General features: G+C 45.9%; 1 protein-coding gene across 4 annotated transcripts in view; it reads right to left on the bottom strand.

Moving 5' to 3' along the window:
• The window catches only part of DNM3 (dynamin 3), a 384567-nt gene that overhangs the window by 260686 nt on the left and 103021 nt on the right, over window positions 1-20860 (bottom strand). For all 4 annotated transcript variants that reach the window (XM_036272290.1, XM_036272289.1, XM_036272291.1 and 1 more), the window contains exons 5-7: window positions 3132-3230; window positions 2412-2572; window positions 1172-1314 (exon numbers count right to left, since the gene is read on the bottom strand). In XM_036272290.1, coding sequence (XP_036128183.1) covers window positions 1172-1314; window positions 2412-2572; window positions 3132-3230 — 403 coding nt within the window. The remainder of the gene's footprint in view (window positions 1-1171; window positions 1315-2411; window positions 2573-3131; window positions 3231-20860) is intronic.

A 20860-nucleotide genomic window follows, 5' to 3' on the forward strand; every position in this document is an offset into this window, starting at 1 on the left:
TGTCCGTGGTGTCACAGAGGCAGGACCCGGTCTTCGCAAGGACAGTAGTTTCGGTTGGATGTTAGGATGGTGACCTGGGGCCTCGACAGAAATCGCTTTCCTTTCTCTGTAACTGGAGGAGTTTGTACGGGTGCTTAACCCAAGCCAAGAATTAAAAAAAAAAAAAGTCAACTAGGAAAAAGTTGAATTCAAGGAAAAATGATTTCCTCTGTATGATCTCATGTTTTTTAAATGGGATAAGATGATGCATAGAAAATGCTACCCAACTAATTTGAGCATTTAGAAATCTCCCCACAGAGAAAGGAATTACACTGTGTGTTTTAACCAAATTAAGGGTATTTTGCCTGCAAGACTGCAGAGAAAGGAGGAGGCCATGAGAGGTGGCGTCATCTTTGCACATGGACTTCAGACGTCCTGGAGTGTAAACTGGGCCAGGGGTGGACAGTCTTCTGGTTGAGGGGGACCTGAGGCAAGTTCCCGTCCAGGGATCAAAGCACCGATGTGGCTGGAAGGGACCGGGAGAGGGAGTCAGGGTGAAGGGCACGAGGAGCTGTCGTTCTCTGACGGGCCGCGATCCCACCCCGCGGCCCACGGGGGAAACCAGTAACCAAGGAGAAGACTGTGAAGGAGGAAAAGATTCCTGGCGGTTTTCACGTTCGCGTTTTCAAAGGGCTACTGAACACCACGGTCGACAAGGACACAGAACTGACACTGTGTCTGTGCTTTCTATCCAATCCCCGGTTCCCATTCCACCGAAAGCCCCACGCAGGTCACGCGGGATGACCGACAGGAAAAGGTGACCACGGGCGAAGGCAACGGAAGCGAGCGGTCGTACAGTGCAGGGGACACTTCCACGCGGGCCTGCCCACTTCCGGTTCTTAGGGCAAAACCCCTGCCGAGGGGGCACATGGGTTTTACCCCCTGACTGAATCCAAGCACAAAAACGCAATAAAACTAGGCGCGGGGGTGGGCAACTGGTGAAATTCATAGCAGCCGAGGAAGACCAGCGACTGCTCTTCAGGAAAACAGGGAGCAAGGCTCGCCGGGTCACATACACAAAGCCTCAAGTATTGACTTCTGCTTCGGGTCTGCCTAGAACACGTGACCGGGGACAGACCGAGGCACTGGCCAAGGGAAGAACTGTGGGCCGGAGGGGACGGGGGAGGCTCACTGCAGCAGGGCTTTGGTCTTCCTGGTGGGGTCCTCCGGCTTGAAGCTCTTGTAGGCGTCCACTTCGTGTTCTATGGAGAGCAGCTGGGCCTGCAGTTTGTTCCTGAAGGTTGGCAGGGTGTCTCGGATGTGGTTGGTAAGTTGCTAAATAAAACAAAACAAAGTCACACACACAGATGACAGGTGGAAGACGAGCTCGTGAGACACAAGCCGGCCCTCACTGTTTCCCTGATCCCTGCAGACTTAGGAAATGGTACACGCAGTGCAGACTGGGCCTGGGGTCAGGAGCAGCTCTGAGCCTCTCCTCCGCTGCCCGAGGCCACGCTCAAACGACCTCAATTAGAGGCACTCGCTGGGGCCAACTGGTAGACCCCGGGCAACTGCAGCTGACGTTACTAAGGAGGCCGCCTGGTAACACCTGGCATGGGTTGAGGCTCAGATCACTTACCTTGTTGAAAAACACCTGAAGTTACAATGTGGTGAAAATGGAAGAAGTGGAGAGTTACAGGGGCTGCCTGACATTCTCAGGACCACATGGCTGGCCACCCTGGTGGCGCTCAGAGACATCTGTCAGCCGTGAACCATCTCTGCGTTCTGCAGCCACACAGGTGCTTGCTCTCATCTCTACCTCTAGGCCCCGGTCTAACTGTGCTGGGCCCCTGGCCAATGCCTTCTACAGGCTGCATATAGAAGTGTGTGCTAGGCCTGGCCGGTCTGGCTCAGCGGTTAGAGCATCAGCCTGTGGACCAGAGAGTCTTGGGTTCAATCCAGGTCAAGGGCACATGCGTACTTCGGTTGTGGTTTAATCCCCGGTCCTGGTCAGGGTTGTGTGAAAGGCAACCAATTGGTGTCTTTCTCACATCAATGTTTCTCTTTCTCTTTCTCTCTCTCTCTCTCTCTCTCTCTCTCTCTCCCCCCTCTTTTCCTCCCTCCCACTCTATCTGAAAATCAATGGGAAAAGATCCTCAGGTGAGGATTTAAAAAAAAAATGCGTGCCAAATGTTCACTGTCCCTCCAGAAGCATTTCTGTATTGAGCACTGTTCTTTCAATAACATTGAGGTGGATGATTCTATTCAAGAGAATAGTAACAGTGTGGATCTATTTATACTTGTTTTTTAACTCCTATCATTTAAGCTACGTGCCTTATGTTAGAAAATAAAAGAATGTAAGAATTAGAAATACGAATTTCAACAGTCACATATCTCCTAGTTGTTCTCGTTGCTTGAAAACGCATTTTTACCTGATTAAGGACCTTCTGCAGGTGTGGGGTCCCCATCCGATCGGCTATGTGCCTATACGCCGGGTGTGAGAGGAAGAACTTCCTCTCCGACAGCATGGCTGCCTTGACGTCCTTCTTCCCGTCGATGTCCTTCTGGCTTCTGTTCACCACCCCCACGTACCCTGGAACCGAACACACATGGTGTTGGGGGCACTCTTTGTGGCGTGTTTGGAAGCGATTTCAAGGCTCTCAAAGAGGCTAGGAAAGGCAACATTATTTTCCAGGCCTGAGGATGGGTCCCCTTACAAAACTCAATTCGAGACGTCAGGATTTAAGAAGGCTGGCCAGTTTGGCTGGTGACAGTTTTTAACATTAACACGATAATGTCTTTAGCCCTTAAAAGCTCTGCATTTTAATGGAGTAGGTTTCTTAGCAGTTTTGTCAAATATGGGCAAGTCGGTCGGACTTAGAAGAGAACAGTATGTACCAGGCATCCCCCCCCAAAAAAATATCAGGGTGTCTGTAGATTCTATTACATTTTGAAAATGAAAGGTACTTCAATAAACACTGGCTTTATAATTACTCAAAGTTGTATCTGCCCCTTGGGGGGACACCGTGTTTACGCGGTCTGTGGATATGTATACCTTCCCTTCCAGCCCCTTCCTTTTCCTATTTTCTCACTGCTGTTACGGTGAGAACAGTTTCCCCCAAGGACGTCCTGCGTGGGACACAGTACGTTACCCCTGCGAAGAGGCAGCAGCTTGTTCTCCAGAATGTCCCTGGCATCCGTCCCCTCATCCATAAGGTCCAGCTTGGTGATGACGCCAATGGTTCTCAGACCTGTAGCACAAACAGGCCCGGCATTGCACGGTTTGCAGAACACTCACAGTGTGGAGACACGTTTGTCCCCACGCTAAACACAAAACTCTCCAATGCCTGGGCCGGCTCCTCTGTGTCGCACTTTATGTCCTAATCTGCTGCTGCCCGGCCTGGTGAACTTCAGTGTGATGAAGCAGGGAGTTGTGAAACCACCCAGCCATAAGGTAACTTTCTATGCAACAGACAGAAAAATGAACAGCTGTATCACCAAAATGCATTTTAAATTCATGAGCTTATTTTTGTACTGGGCGTACATGGAAATCATACATTGACATTTCCTCCCAAGCACTGCACGCCGTATGGATGCTTACGTTTTTTCACGTAGGGCATGATTTAAAAACACAAACAGACACGCTGCCCAGGCCCAGTGGTGAGAGTGTGTTCTAAATCAAGGCTTATTACTGATCCGGTTCTGAGCGCTGAGGTGGGAACATAGGGAGAAGAAAATTGGATGTAGGAGAGTGTCATACCCAGGAATAAATGTGCAAGTCTCGAAGCATTTACTGTTCTTAGAAAAGGAAATACGACTTGATGGTGAAAGACTGAGCGAGGGATCCTGGACTCTAGTCTCCAGGCGAGTCCCTTAGCTCTCTGGGCCTCAGTTTCCCTCATCTGTTCAATACAGACAATCTCAAGGTTCCTCTCAGTAGTAAAACAATGTAAAAATCTAGTAAGAAGCCAAAACCAATAAGCATTATGAAACAGAACTTGGAGAAAACAAAGATAATGCAGAAATACAGGGGGAAAAAAACACACCTTATCATTTTTATTAATCTCCTCAGTGAGAAAGGAGAGGTCACTGAATTTATGGTACAGAAACAGAATATCATGGGGAAAAAAACACATTCAAACAACCAAAATTCTCAATAATTAAAAATATGAGAGCGCGAATAAAAATGTTAGTGGAATGGTTGGAATACAAAGTGAAAAGCCCTTCTAGAAAACAAAAGGAAAATAAGTAAACAACAGGAAAGGAAAATATTTTTTGAACGAGAGAAATGGTGCAGAAGATCCAATATCTGAATAGCTGACGTTCCGATAGGAGACTGGGGGTCAAACAGAACAGTTAGGGGTGGGGCACATAGTCAGGAAAATGAGCATTAAATGAAAGATGAATCTACGGACTGTTGGTCGTCAAGTACCCACCACAGTATAAAAAAACAAAGACACGCAGAACATGGCCTGTCAGTATATGATTTCAAAACACTGAGAACAAATAAAATATCCTAAAAAGCCCCCAAAGCAGTTTAAAATAAAAAGAAAATAACCTTTTAAAAAAGGTCTGGGAATCATTATAGCCTCAGTTTTCCCAGCAGCAAATTGGAAACTACAAACCGACAGAGCAATGTTTTCCAAATTCCAAGGGAAAAATCATTTCAAACCTAGAATTCTAAACCACCAGTAAATGTGATTGTAAGAAAAGAAAAGATAACCAAAGACCTGCAAAATCTCAAAAAGGAGAAACCTCCCTTTCTCCTCTTTTGGGAGGGAACTACGAAAGGATGTGTTCTACCAACACGGGAGCAAACGAGCCAGAAGACAGGAGACCGGGAAGCAGGGTCTCCAACTACCCGAGAAAAGGAGGAGGGTCCCAAGACAGGCCAGGAGAGCCACCAGTATCTGTGGGAACGAGAAGACACAGATTCCCGAAGCAACGTCTTCCTCCACCGAGACAAAGAAGATGAAGGTCACAGGATATGCCTAAGCTGTTTGAAGGTATTCAGAGGTTGCGACTTCTGAAGGGATGCATTGTGATGGACACGTGGAAGATTATCCAACAGAGAGCCAACTATCAATCTCAAAGAAGACAGCCGCATGGAAATGTAATCATAGCTGACCGCGTGGCTCAGCTGGGAATAACATTTTCAGAAGCATAAATATTCATTTAGCAAAATTTGACGGTATAATTACATTAGCCGAACGTGAGGGCTAAGTGTATGTATGTATGTGTAAGTATATGCAGGTACGGGAGACGGATATGGAACAGCTGGGTCTTTTCTACAGCAGGAAGTCAAAACAGAATATCTAAAAATAAAAATAAATCAAGAAGTAGTAGTATAAAAAGACTGCAAAAAGATACGGAAGTGAATACAGAAAAAAAAAAAAGACCAAAAGTGTTGAAAGCAGTAGCCTCTGAAAATAAGTACCAAGAGTTGGGAAGAACGAGGAAGGGACTAAGAATTTTGATTAAAAAGCTTTGGGGCTGATTTTTCCAAGCGAAGTACATTGAAGACGTTAACAGAAATGAAAGCTGAATTTAAAAGCATGTTCTTTTACTCCCTTGGCAGAAGGCAGAGGAGTCGACGCCCAAACACGGCAAAGGACATCGCTGTCTCTTTCCCGTGTCGTGATACGAACGGGCAGCTTCAGGTCATCAGTGAAGTCCTGCCCCCAGACTGCAGACCCACACTGACAGCTCTCAAAGCCTCGGCCAGAAGGGTGTCCAAGGCGGCAGGTCTTAAAGGCACCTCACTGGAACCTAAAGACTCAGATAAAAATAATAATAGAGACCAATTACTGAGCTCTGATTGTGAGCCCGCCTCATCCAGGACTCGAAATCACTCTGTGCGGTGGGTGCTAGTAGTTCCTCAATTACACAGATGAGACTTGGAGAGGAACGTATGCTGTGGAAAGGCTCACAGCCCGTGGGGCGTGAAGTCCAGGCAACCGAATTCCATGCTTCATCGCTGTATTTCCCTGCCTCCCGGTTCTTCGCTAGATCCTGCCGCGATCCGCTGTGCTCTTTGGCAGGTTTGTTACATCGTGTGGGCCTGCTTATTACAGAACCAAAAGTTTCCCTGGTGTCTCTTCCAAGTCCAGAATTCTGGGACGGAGAGCAACTTCCAGATGCAGAAGGGGTTCGATAGATAAAGTAATAAACTAGAGAGTAATTTAATAAAGCGATTGCCCTCCAATTCAAAAGGAAAACAAATCACAGATCAGGAGCGAATAAGTGACGTGTGATATTGTTTCAGTTACGTTTCTCTTCAGGAAAGAACAGCCACGAGGATGCGGGCTGATGAGTTCTGGCGAAGGCCTTTCAAAGACACCCAGTCACACCAAAAATCTGGTTCTTATACAGCCTCGAGGCCAGGAGCACTGACCCAGGCTGCTTGGGTCCAAGGCCCACCTGGGCCTCTTACCAGCTCCGAGACGGAAGTGTCCTCGTCAGGGGAGGCCACGTCAGTGGTGGACCATCTGTCAGTTTACCTGATGCCTGGAATAATTAGTAACAGCATCCCTCTAACTCTCAAAAAACTTTCTATTTGAAGAATGAGTTATATATGTTCACTGTAACTCATCAACAGTGGCAAAAATAACACACCTATCTTCCTTTCTTTTCTTTTTTTTATCCTCACCCGAGGACATTTTTCCATTTTTGTTCAGATAGAGTGGGGAGGGAGAGAGAGAGAGAGAGAAACATCGGCGTGAAAGGGACACATCTAGTGGCTGCCTCCCGCACGACCCCAACCAGGGCTGGGGTGAACCGCAACCGAGGTATGTGCCCTTGGCCGGAATTGAACCCGTGACTCATTGGTCCGTGGGCTGACGCTATAACCACCGAGCCTAACCAGCCAGGGCAACAAACCTCTCTTTCCAAATTAAATGACAGCACCTCCAGTTTCCAGTTTAGCCTGCGAGGACTTTGGAAGTCACCACTGTGCCCTAACAGTAAGGCAAAAGCAGAACAGACTGAGAAATCAACCACCCTTCTTAGATTCTTCAGAGAAGTGGGGTCACAAAGCACTGCCCCCCAAATATGGAGAGACGAACAGATGTGAACCAACATTCACCACCCAGAAGCAGAAAACTGCGAGGGAACCAGGCCCAGGTAGGAGAAGCGGTAACTGATGAACGGCTGGAAGTTCCGTGTGGACAGACTCAGAGTCGAGAACCCCGGGGGGCCAGGCATGTGGGTACCCATACTTCTGCTAGTTGTGCCTCCAGGAGCTTGACCATGATTATCTGAGAAAAAGCCCCTCGTGTTTCTGGCACAGGGGAGAAGACGAACAACCTGATTTTTGGAATGGGTGAAATCAACCACGCCCGAACAGACACCTGTCCAGAGAACAGGTACCAACGGCAAGGGTGTCCCTGAGAAGCTGCCCGGGCCCTAGGTCATCAGGGGAACACGAAGGAACGCTACAGTGAGGCCCTGCTACACGCCTCCCAGGGGGGCCCAAGTCCAAAACCTTACACCGCCACATGCTGGCGGGGATGAGAAACAAAGGACCCCCCACCCCCACCCATTGCTGGTGGGAGCGCAGAATGGTGGCTGCTTTGGGAGGTAGCTCAGCAGTTTCTTACAAAACGGAACGGACTCTTCCCGGGGGATCCGCGCGTCACGCTCCTCAGCATCCACCTGAAGCGGCTGAAGTCGCGCCCGCCCCAGAACTTGGACACAGATGTCTGCGGCAGCTGTATTTATTCCCAAATGGAAGCAACCGAGATGTCTGTCAGCAGGTGATTGGATAAAGGAGCTGTGGTCCATCCAGACAACGGAATATTAGTCTTTGCCGGAAAGAAATGAGCTATCAAGCCGTAAAAGGACAGGAGGACCCTTAAATGCCCATGACTACATGACAGAAGCCGTCGGAAAGCCTGTATAGAATAGGATTCCAACGACATGACATCCTGGGCCAGGCCAAGGGACGGGGGCCACAAGAAGATTGGTGGGGGCCGGGGGCAAGGGGAGGCAGGCATGAAGAGCAGAGCACAGGTGTTTGGGGGCAGGGAGGCTGTTCTGCACGAGAGGACAACGGTGGGTCCGTCAGTACACATCTGTCAAGGCCCATCGAAAGCACAACACCAAGAGTGAGCCCTAAGGTAAACTCCGGACGCTGGGTGGTCGTGATGTGACTGTAGGTACGTGGACTGTAACGAATGCACCCCTCTGGCGGGGATGTTAACAGTGGGGAGCGGGGCTGTGCACGGTGGGGACAGGATGTATACAGGAGCTCTCTGTACTTCCCACTCAGTTTGTCTGTGAACCTAAATGCTCTAAAAAATAAAGTCTACTCGTTAAAGACAATTAAAAATCAACACATGAAAAGCACTCTTGAAAACTGCTACATGAAACCTGCTCAGTAAATGAGAGGTGTGATCTCACCGGCTTTGTTTCCCAGCATGTCCTCACTCTGCCCCAGCCCTCGGCTCCAGGAACACCCCCTCGGCTCCAGGAACACCCCCTCGCCTCCAGGAACACCCCCTCGCCTCCAGGAACACCCCCTCGGCTCCAGGAACACCCCCTCGCCTCCAGGAACACCCCCTCGCCTCCAGGAACACCCCCTCGCCTCCAGGAACACCCCCTCGCCTCCAAGTAGCCTTCCCTTCTCTTCTTTGCTTGGGTAGCCCCGACCCCCTCCAAACCCAACCAGGCCTGTGGGTCTCTGTCAGGCCCCCAGGGTAAGTTTGGAACCCTTCCTTCGTGCCCAGAAATTGTTCCTGTATGACACTAGGAATCCGCTTACTGACAACAGGTCATGATCTCTTCGAGAATAAAAACTATATCTAATTGGCATATTCTAAGCAATTCATATAGACGCCAAGCAGAGTGGGAACTCCATAAATGTTTGTTTATTAAATAAGTGAATGAACGAAAAAAATAAGCATATTTACTTTTCTTAAGTTCAGGCAAGAATTGAGATGCAAATTGCAGAGAAGAAATACACCATCCCGCCACGTTCCCGGTTGGCTGCTGGCCCGGTGGTTCCCATCCGAACCCTGCGTTCCTCCGAGTGCGTACGCAGCCCAATTGCAAGTCGTGTGCTGTTTCATCTCATTAAGAAATGGGACGAACCCAAGCCAGGAACCACATTAGCCGTTTCCAGAAAAGTAATCTGGAACACTGTGTGCACTAGAACAACAGCCGTGAACAAAATTCAGTGAAGAGTTAGGCTAAACATGTATGTGGCAGAATTTAAAACAGACCTCGGAAATTAGATGTCTTTTGGTTAATGCATTTTCTTGTTTTGGGTTTTGGTAGGATTTCGCGGGGGGGGGGGGGGACGTTGTTAAAGTAAATGTTGTTCTTTCTGTCTGGCAAAGATTGTGGAATATTTTATTTCTGTAATCAGCGATGAATGGGGTTCGTTTCATGATTTTTTTTTTCCTATAAGTTTTCCACGAACACGATTTCCTTGTTACTTCCAGCAATTCTGAATAGCACAGTTTTCATTTTCAAAGTCATCAGGTAACATCATTCCATGTGATAGTAGGTAAAATAGTAAGTGATAGGAAACACAAAAATTACTGTTGCTATGGGAACAGAGAGTATCTTGCTCACCAATAGATGCCCAGAACCTAGCAAAATGTTTGAAAGACTTAATATTTGTGGAATGAAGGGAGAGAAGGAGAAGGAGGAAGAAAAATAAAAGAGAGAAAGGAGGAAGAATTACTTCAAAGATAAGAAAATGTAGGCACAGAGTGGCACTTTCACTGAGAATTTGTACTTCAAAGTAGAGCAGGGCAGCTGGCTGGTGTGGCTCAGTGGATGGAGCAGCGTCCCAGGGACTGAGAAGTCCCGGTTCGATTCCCCGTCAGGGAACAAGCCGGGGTTGCAGGCTCGATCCCCAGTGGGGAGTGTGCAGGAGGCAACTGATCGATGTTTCTCTCTCTCTCTAAAGAAAAAAAAAATCAATAAAAACATATTCAAAAAATAGAGTAAGGCATAAAGGAAGAAAAGAATCCTACACACTTAAATCTCTCTGCGTTTTTGTCCACCTAAGTCCATTTTCTTCTCCTTCCTTGGCATACAGCTTAACTGTATTTCTAATGTCTCTTCCACTGGAGTTACAATCGGCCTTCTAATCCTCCTGTGGCCGAGTTCCAGCCAATGGGATGTGAGCGGAAGTGATGCGTGCCCCTGCCAATCATGGTTTGGTTAATTTCCCCCACGTGATCCTGCCTCCTTTTCCACCCCCCAATGCTGGATCTAACCATGGTAAGTCCCTCCGGGTGACAAACAGAAGTACCTGGGTATATGAATGTCGCAGAGAAGAAACACCACAGACTGAAAACCCACCCAGGATGGACATGTCTGCGGTGCGCACCCTGTGTGCCACTGTTACTGTGTCGTCTCAGCACCAACAGTCACGCTCTGCAGAAGGGGCTCCCGTATCGGCCTGGCTCAGCAAGGTGAGGTCGCAAGGGAACACGTGTTGCAAGTTGAAATATCAAGATTCCGATCGGGCAGTAGCTGTATATTTTGTGAACCTGCCTATTCTGATAACGTGTAAGACAGACTAAGGACCTACTGAAATGAAACGCTGATGGAGAAGAGCCAGGATGTTCCTTTGTCTTGGTTGTTTCTCCTGCATAGAGAAAGGTAGTTAAGAAACAGGAGTTCACACAAGAAATGTATCGTGGTGCAAGCAGAAGTAAAAAAGATCAAAGAGAATCTAGAAATGTGGTCCTTTAAATGGTTAGAAAAATAAAAGCCAACTGTTCTTGTAACTCAAGCAATACAAGAATAGACAGAAACGACTCTGAGTGACAAAGGTCCCCTAAGAATTTTCAGTTAAGCAAAGGAGCTCGGTACTTTCTGTAGCTGGCGATGAACAAATAACAGAGTTCAGACATACCTTTCTGCTGTAAACTAGTAGAAAACTGATAAAATACACAAAACAACTGTTTTCAGACAGGACACTACAGATTGCACAGGACTGTGACGCCTGAGAGAAGAGAAACAAAGTAAGCCATACAATTATCCAGTATATGCTCAGAGGTCATTTGTGGACGGCAGTGGCCCAGGAAGGTTCTCACAGTCCTGCTCAGTTGAGGAGACATAGATTGGATTTCAAGACGGCCAAGGCCGCTGGAGTGTAGGACACTGTACCAGGTAAAAGGGAGCTAAGAATAGGAAGAACTCTAGGAGTGTGCAGAGGAGCTCCCTTGAGTCTTCGAATGCGTGCATGCTTCAGGTAACACGCCACGAGCTGGGCACAAGCAACTGCCAGGCAGCTCTGACCAAACAATTCCCAGAGCTCACACAGGGCTGGGAATCATTTACATTTCCACCAGCTAACAGGGAGAGACATAGATGAATTAGAGACAAGGGTCAAACCTCAATAAAGATGACTGCAGACTCACCCTTTCAAGAACCTAGAAATGAGCTTCAGGAAATCAAACCGATCTGAAAGTAATGTAACTACTTGCTGGAACAAAGCCCAACACATTTTTTTTTAATACAAAAATACTCAGCACTCAACAAAGTCAAGTGCAAAATGTCCAGCATTCAAACAAAAATCACTGAATATACAAAGATGGAAAAGGCAACCACAATCAGGAAAAAGGGGGAAAAAAATCAGTAAATGGAATCTCATTTAGAAACACTAGACTTCACAGATGACATTATAATAGCTATAATATATATGCACAAAATGTTAAGGATATAAAGAAAATATGAAGATCACATGTAATTAAAAGAATGATAGTTGATAAAATAGAGTTGATATAAATGCACCAATCCAAGAACTCAAAGGACAGCAACCACACAAAGGAAACTACATCAAGGAAACACCATAGTTAATTTCTGGATATCAGTGATAAAAGAAAAACATAAAAGGGGGGGTGCAGATTCTACAGTTATTCTAAGATAAGAATAACTGTAGACTTCTAATCAGAAACTATTAAAGTGAGACATCTTTAAAGTGCTAGGGGAAAAGAAGAATTATCGCCTAAAATTCTATATCAGTGAAGAAAATATCTTTCAGAAATAAAGGCAAAATTATTACTTTTTTAGACAAACAAAAAATAAGATAATTTGTTGCCAGAAGACCTTCACTACCAGTAGTGGTAGAGAAGGTTCAAGCTGAAGAAAAAAATAACACAAGATAGAGATTCAGATCTCCACAAAGAAATAAAAATATCCTTTTCAATATCTTTAAAAGATAATTGGTAAAGCAAATGACCATACATTCTGGGTGTCATCTAAAACTTATGTAGAGGACATACGTTTTATATGTGGAACGGTTTATAACATACATAAAAGACAAAGAGCAAGAGGATAGACTTAAATCCAACTATAATGATAATTATATTGAATGTAAATGGTCTAAATACCACAATTAAAAGGCAGAGAGAGAAGTTTAAATAAAACAGCAAAGTGGAATTATGGGCTGAACCACAAGAAATACACTTTGAACATAAGGAAATGAGTAGATTCAGAGTAAGAGTATGGAAAAGATAAACAATAAACATACTAATCAAAAGAAAGCTGGAGTGGCTATTGGACAGCAAATGTACTAGATTTTAGAGCATGAAATATTACTAGGAATAAAGAGAGAGACATTTATAATGATAAAGCTTTCGATTTATAAAGAAGACATGATCATCTTAAATGTGTAAGCAACCTAATAATAGTACTTAAGCAAAAGTTGACAGAACTGGAGGGGAAAATAGACAAATCCACAAGTATAGTTGGAGATATAACATTTCTCTCTTGGTAACTGAAACAAGTAAATAGAAAAATCAAGAGATATGCAAGACTTAACACTGTCAACAAACTGGACCTAGGGACAGCAATAGAATAGGCCACTCAGCAACAGTGGCACAGACTCTGTTTGCAGAAACACACTGGTCAGAATGCACCCTATGTGGAGCCAACAGATTTCAACACATTTAAAGGGCATAAAGCCACACAGATCTTAATATCAGAAAGTTTTCTGGGAAATGCCAAAATATTAGGAAATTAGCAACACATTTCTAAAGTGCCACACGTCCAAAAAAGAGTCACAGGGAAATTTTAAAATATTTTTAATGAATAAAATAAAAGCGCAGCATATCAAAATGTGTACTCTACAGCTAATTAAATACTTAGAGGGAAATTTATAGCTTGAAAATATCTCTGCTACCAAATAAAAAAGCTTTGAAACCAAGTATCTAAGCTTTGATCTTAGGAAGCTAGAGAGAGAGGAGCAAATTAAATCCAAACTGAGTAGCAGTGAGGAAATCATAAAGATAAGAGTGGAAATAAATGAAATGAAATACAGATAAACAATATATATAACCAATTAAACCGAATGCCAATTCTTTGAGAAAGTCCGTAAAATCGTCTACGTGTGCTCTCTGACTCGACATTGCGTGGAGCTCTTAGCCGGTGAAACAAGGCAAGGGGAATAATTCAGTGCCTACAATTGTAAAGAAAAGAGTAAAACCGATTTTAGTCACAGACAGTAAGATTGTGTATGAGGAATATTTTAAGGAATCTACCAAAGGCTACCAGGACTAATAAAGGAAGGTTATTAATTGAGATCACTGAATATAGGATCGAAAAGCAAAAAATAAATTGCCCAGTCTGTGTGGCTCAGTGGACGGAGCTTCGTCCCAGTGACTGAGAGGTCCTGGTTCGATTCCTGGTCAGGGCACACGCCCAGGTTGCAGGCTCGATCCCCAGTGGGGGGCGTGCTGGAGACGGCCAACTGATGTTCTCTCTCATCGATGTTTCTCTCTCTCCCCCTTCCTCTCTCTCTAAAAAATTAATAGGAAATGTTCTAGAAAGCAGACCCTATTTTTCTTCCTATGGTTTTTTGGAGGGGAGCGGGAGAAGAGTTTCTGATTTTAAAGCCTATTTTGGTTCTGAAAGCCTACAACTTTGTAAGTAAGGAGTGGAAGAAATTTGCATGTGGTTTAAAAAATAAAAATATTTTTTTTAATAAATGAAATAAAATTTAAAAAAAGCCTGGCCAGTGTGGCTCAGTGGATTGAGCATCATCCCATGGACTGAGAGGTCCTGGTTTATTCCTGATCAGGGCACATGTCCGGGTTTTGGGCTTGATCCCCAGTGAGGGGCGTGCAGGAGGCAGCCAATCAATGTTTCTCTCTCACATTGATGTTTCTCTCTCTCTCCCTTCTTCTCTCTCGAAAAAAATAAAATAAAATAAAATATTTTTAAAAAGCAAAAAATAAATTGTACACTTCTATATACTGGCAACAAAAAAATTGAAAAATGAAAAATTGTAAATACTATTTATAACCGCATCCAAAAACATAAAATACATGAGGATAAGTTTGAAACACTATACGCAAGACGTCCGCTGGAAACTATGATACACTGCAGAGAAGACCCAACTAAATGAAAAGAAACACCACGTCCGTTGACTGAGGCGTTCGACAGCGTTGCCGGTCCTCCCGAAATGGGTCCCCAGCGCCACTGCTCAGTAGAATCGCTGCCGGAATAAAAACGCTCTGTACGTCCGCTTTCCAAGGGATGGCGCTCGCCACGTGCTTACTGAGCACGGGGAATGAAGGGTGGCCGAGAACTCAGTTATTTTTATTTTGTTTCATCTTAATTAATTTAACTTCAATTTTAATAGCCACGTGTGGCTAATGGCCAGCATGTTATATTAGACAGCATAAGTCGCACAGGTTTAATGGAATTTCAAACAGATTCCAGCGTTTTTTTGTTGAAACTGGCCAGCTAACTTAAAAATTCACATGAAAAGACAACGTACTAATCTAACCCAAAAACGCGAAGAATAACAGCTTGCACTATCGGATGTCAAGGCTTACTGTGAAGCGACAATTATTAAGACGGTGTGGCATTGTCGCAGGAATAGACTATATACAGATCAACGAAGGGAAGAGAGCTGCAGATCTCACACGTGCGCGCAGTTGGTTTTGGACAGAGATGCCGAAGTCAATGGAGAAAGGACACCTGTTCAAAGTTAATGGTGGAGAAACAATCACCATCCGCATGGAAAGCAATGTACTCTGACCCTCTCTTACTTCACATCACACAGGCACTAAAAGAATTACAGCCCTACAGGTAAAGCTAAATTTTCTAGAACACCTAGAAGAAAACATAGGACAGAATCTTTGCCAACCTGGGTTGGCAAATACTTCTGAGGATTAAAAAATGTGCATATCGTCCAGCCAGTGTGGTTCAGTGGTTGGGTATGGACCCATGCACTAAGAGGTCACCGGTTCGATTCCCAGTCAAGGCACATGTCCAGGTTGTGGGCCCAATCCCCGGGGAGGGGCATGCAGGAGGTGGCCAGTCGATGTTCCCTCTCATCAATGTTTCTATCTCTCTCCCTTTCTCTCTCTCTAAAATCAATAAAGGGAGTAAAAAAAGGCATATTTTAAAAATTAATAATTGCACATATCAAAATAAAACTTGTTCGTTAAGAGATATACTAAAAGAACATTTTAAAAGTAAGTTATGGACTGAGAGAAAATGTTTACATTACACATTAAAAGATTTGCATCAGAATATATATGTATTATATATATGTGCGTGTGTGTGTTGTTAATCCTCACCTGAGAATATTTTTCCATTGATTTTTATATAGAATGGAACAGAGGGAGGGGGAGAGAGAGAGAGAGAAACGTTGATTTGAGAGAGACACATCGATTGGTTGCCTCACACACAACCCAAGCGACCGGGACTGGGGATGGAGCCTGCAAGCCAGGTACACATGCCCTTGGCTGGAAATCAAACCCGACACCCTTCAGTCTCTGGGCCAATGCTCTAACCAGGAGCCAAATTGGGCAAGGCAGAATATATATATTTTAAAACCTCAGAACTTGATATTAAGAAAACAAACACTTTGAAATAGTCAAAAGATTTGAAGAGACACTTTACAAAAGAAAACTTACAAATGGCCAGAAGGGAGTGAAATGAAGCTCAGCGTCATGAGTCATCAGGGACGTGCAAACCAGGGCACAGGTGTGACAGTAGCCGCAGTTAAAGTGGAATGCGTGATACCGCCCGCTGCTGAGCGTGTGGGGCAGTTGGGACGCTCATATCTCGCTGCTGGGAACAAAAACGTCGCAACCCCTCTGGAGAAGAGCTTAGCGGTTTCTTACAAATAGTAAGCACACCCTTCCCCAGCAAGTCCACTCTTACGGGATCTTCCCAAGTGAAATGGAAACACATGGCCCTAGCCAGTACGGCTCAGTGGTAAGAGCATCGCCTGAGGACCAGAGTCCTGGGTTCAATTCCAGCCAAGGGCCTGTGCCTCAGTTGCGGTTCGTCCCCGGCCCCGGTTGGGGTTGTGCGGGTGGCAACCAGTCGATGTCTCTCTCACATCAATGTTTCTCTCTCTCTCTCTCTCTCTCTCTCTCTCTCTGTCCCTCTTTCCCTCCCACTCTATCTGAAGATTAATGAAAAAATATCCTTGGGTGAAGATTAAAAATAAGTAAATAAATGAAAATAAAAAAACATACGAGCATAGAAAATCTGTGCATAAACATGTATGGCAGCTTTCTCTGTAATCAGCCCGAACTGGAGAAAACCGCAAGTCCCATCAGCAGGTGAGAGGGTCAACGAAACGTGGTGTATCAACACACTGGAAGAACGAGCTACTGAAAACGCGACAGCGCGCACGATTCTCCAGGACTGTGCTGAGGGGGAGGACCCGGGCCCCAAGGGCACCTGCTGTACAATTTCATCGTCTGCGAAAAGACCAGTGGGATTGACAGTGACAAGGAGCAGAACAGCGGTCTCCTGGAGCCGGGAGCGGGGGCCAGGGTGGGAGCGACTGGGGAGGAGCACGAGGAAACCCCTGCGTGATGGGACTTTGTTCTTCCTGCCTGTGGTGGCAGCTGCAGGGGCGTCCGCCACAGTCACCGGACGGGACACTCCCAGTGCGTGGCTCCGACCCCAGCCTACTGCCTCGGGGACCCTCCAGGTAACAGGAAGTTACACAAAGAAGAGCAGGAGACAAGGGTATTGGTCACAAGGAAACGAAGACGTAGACCGGATTTGAGGCCAACGTCTAGGAAAAGCTTCAGGCGCAGTTATCGGGCCGGAATTCACTGGAAGCAGACAGCGGGGCTTACTGAGGTTCCCTTTCCAGAGACCGGGTTCGCAAAGGGACAAAAAGTCTGGCCTGGAAAGACTTTGATATTTTGAGTCTTAAAACACCTCGACGGCCCGGAGTTTTACCAGTAGAAGGCAGGGCGTGAAGCTGTGCAGTGCGCCTTCCCCTCCGATGTGCCCAGGGGACCACGGTCCAGGGAGAGCCTTCTGGAAGGCGCACACAGCATCTGTCAGGGAGCTCCCGTCTGCGGCCGCAGGTCCTCACCCCGGCCTGCCAGGAGGAGTCGGGGCTGTGGCCGGGCTGTCCGGCCTTCCCGCTCTTACCCTCCCACGCAGGGGCGGTCACTGCCGACGGGGACAAAGGAGGCGGCTCTCGGCAATCTGTCCGGAACCCTGAGCCCAGCCAGGCAGGAAGGGAGCCGAAAGCAAGGGTTAACTTTACAGGGTGCGATTCACGCTTAAGAGCTCCGTGCTTCCTGGAACTGCTGAAACTACTGGGTTGTTTTAAAGCCTTCTAGAACAGAAATTTCTGCAGGAAAAACAACTTTGCACGTCTGAAACTCGAAAAACAACTTTGCACGTCTGAAACTCGAAAAACAACTTTGCACGTCTGAAACTCGACGGCCACAAACCCGCTTTTTAGCCAATGAAACCAATTAATTTGGTCATACTTTAAAACCGCCAGACCCTGTCTAAGTACTTTGCAGATGCTAATTCGTTTCATAACAACCCTATAAGGAAGGGGTTACCAGTACCCCCATCTTACAGATGAGGGAACGGAGGCACGGAAAGATGAAGTCGGTTGCCCAAGATCACAAGCTGGCAAGGGGCAGGGCCAGGATTCCAGGCAGTTTGTGCTAGTCAACACTAGGCTGTCCTGTTTTAAAATGTAATTTTATGTTGCATGCTGTTATTAATGTAATTTCTTATTAAGGCCAAGTTTCTGTAAAATGTTTCTTAGTTATTTTGCAGAACAGTTTGTGCTTCTTTCCAGAAAGCTGCCCACTTCCTCCCTTGGCTGCCGTTCTGCCAACCCCCTCGCTGTGCCGTCGGGAACCGTCTCTGTTGTCACCATATTGCTCCAACACACCCTCGCTCTGGTCCAAACAATGGTTCTCGCTTCCCTGCGGTCATTCAACGCCCTTCTCTAGCTCATGCCTTTGGGTGGAGACCGCTGGGCTCCGAGGAGCTCGGGGCTGGAGGAGAGGAGCTGAGACGTTAAAGAAGTTTTCTGGCTCCTCGCTGCTGCTCCGACCTCTGTTCCTCCCTGTGGCTGTTCTCTAGAAAATGCTCAGACCCTCTTCTTGTGCACACACACACACACACACACACACACACTCACGATGTTCCTCACGACCCCTAGTCCCACCGCTATCCGAGCACCTTCACTGCATGTGGCTGGATCCAGTCCTCTCCTGCTGGTGGTTTTCACCGGCATGCCGTGTTAGCCATTCCCTCCCGTGACCACATCCTGGACATCTGTGCCCTGGCCTTGCCCGGCTGCACATAAGTTCTAACGCGCTCCTGTCCAGCCACAAACTCCTGTGCGCCCCATTCCTTCGCTCTCCTGGTATGAACAGTGCATCGCTATTCTTCAGTCTCATCCAGAAGCCCATCCCTGGGTCCTCTTCCCATTTCCCCCCAAAACTTACAGGTCCTGTCTGGCTTCACTTTCTTCCCTTCTTCTAAGGGCTTCACCGTCCATCTCTCCCGTGATTGCTTTTCCAGTGTCCTCAACTCTTTTGCCCACTTTGCCTCCCCGCCAGCAGATCCTGCACAGTTCTGGCTCGAGAGCAGCCGCAGCATGTGCCGGTGCAGCCCCCGCTGCCGAGTGACGCTTGGCGCACGCGTGCTCTGGTCCCGGCGCCCTTCCGCGCGGCCCTCTCGCCCCATCTCCCTTCCCCGTGCGGCTGTTCGAGACACCTCTCTCCTCGAACGCTGTACACAACCCCTTGCTCTCCTTTCCGCCTCCACTCCCAGTGTTTCCCTAGCCCACAGCCTTGCTCCAGCTTAGAAAAATCAACGTCAACAGGCAATAAATTCTTCAAATGCCTCTCCAGATATCTCCAAATTAACCACTATCTGCATGTACTTTCTCATTTCCTTCTGGCCTCAGGGGAAGAAAGAGTCTCCTTCTGCTCCAGAAATACTGCAGAAAAAGAACAGAGGGAGGAAAAAGGAAAGAATGAAAGAGGGAAGGAGAGATGAAGGATGGGGGAGGGAGGGAGGGAGGGAGGGAGGGAGGGAGGGAGGGAGGGAGGAAGACGGGGAAGAAGGAAGAGGGAGGAAGGGAGGGAGGGAGGGAAGGAGGGAGGGAAGGAAGGAAGGAAGGAAGGAAGGAAGGAAGGAAGGAAGGAAGGAAGGAAGGAAGATGGAGGGAGGGATCCTGAAGTCGGCTAGGGAAAATGAAAGTCTTACAGAAATTATTTTTTAATTTTGGTTTTTTTGTTTTGTTTTGCTTTTTAATGGTCATAGTTTATATAAGTAAACTGCTACAAAATAACTTTATGGATCTGGGGATGGCTTGTAGAATATGTTTCCATAGCAACTTTTAAAAGAGCTACTATGCCAATGGTAATGTTAGAATTCAGGAGTAAGATTGAATTGTATAGGTGACTGTTAATTGTTTTTAAATGTTTTTGAATTTTTTTTTAATCCTCGCCTGAGAATATGTGGGGGTTTTTGTTGGTTGTTTTCGCTTTCATTGATATTTTTTAGAGAGAGAGTAAGGGAAAAGGAAAGAGAGAGAGAGTGAGAGAGAAACATTGATGTGAGAGAGAAACATTGATCAGTTAGTTGCCTCCTGCACACACCCCAATAGGGGATCAAACCTGCAACCTGGGTACATGCCCTGACCAACTGAGCCACACCAGCCAGGGCTAACTGTCTTCAAATTCTGAAACAAGGCGGCATGAGAACACAATTGTTCTTTAATACTAAAGTCGTTTTAATTAAACACTTCCAATTTGAACAGCAATGCAACACATTCATAAATATAACGAGAATTCCTAAGAAAGGATTCATATCCCTAGTTTGCAATTAAATTAAGGGAGAGATTATGTTTTATTGCTTTCTTACATGTTTGTTAGACTTTCTCATAAACTGTATGCCTTTCCCACATTTCAATTTCTACATTCAAATGCCACAGAGAGTGAGGGACATTCGGGACATGTTCAAGCAACGTCTCTACAGTGACCCCCAGTGGCCAAAGGAAGGCACATGTCTGTGTTAGTAACCTTTCTCAAATACCCTCTCACACAGATAACATCTTGATGACAATAACAAGTTCCAATTCTGTAGCACATTTACGCCTGGCAAAGTGCCTTCACACTTCTCTCCTTCATTCCTACGTTTAAAAAAGAATTCAAACATATATCTATTCGTATTCATGATCTAAATCTATTCTCCCTCTCTTTCACGGTAAACTTCCCAATCAAGGTCGTTTTATCTTTCCCAACAAAAATAGCATTTCAAAGAGCATATAATTCTATAAAATAGCTTTTCTTGGCAGGAGAACATTTAAGATCTGCTCTCTTAGCAACTAAAAAAAAAAGCTTTTTTTAAGCCTATAAGATGCATATCTTGTGTTGTCCTGTTCCCAGTTCTAAGGTTCAACATCCTTTTTATGGTAAACACAAATCTGGATATAATTTTAGACATAATTCTACGATTGAACATACATTTTAAAAGCTTGAATGGAAACTTTCCTCTGCATGCGGGCCAGGCTCTACATCAACCTACAGATGAACTGCTCTCTTTTGCAAATGGGCTGATTTCTAACAAAAGATATAACAAACCTACTTGAATAGTATGCATGAAGCTTTTA

Source organism: Molossus molossus, unplaced genomic scaffold (genome assembly GCF_014108415.1).
Source record: "Molossus molossus isolate mMolMol1 unplaced genomic scaffold, mMolMol1.p scaffold_m16_p_20, whole genome shotgun sequence".
Lineage (NCBI taxonomy): Eukaryota > Metazoa > Chordata > Mammalia > Chiroptera > Molossidae > Molossus > Molossus molossus.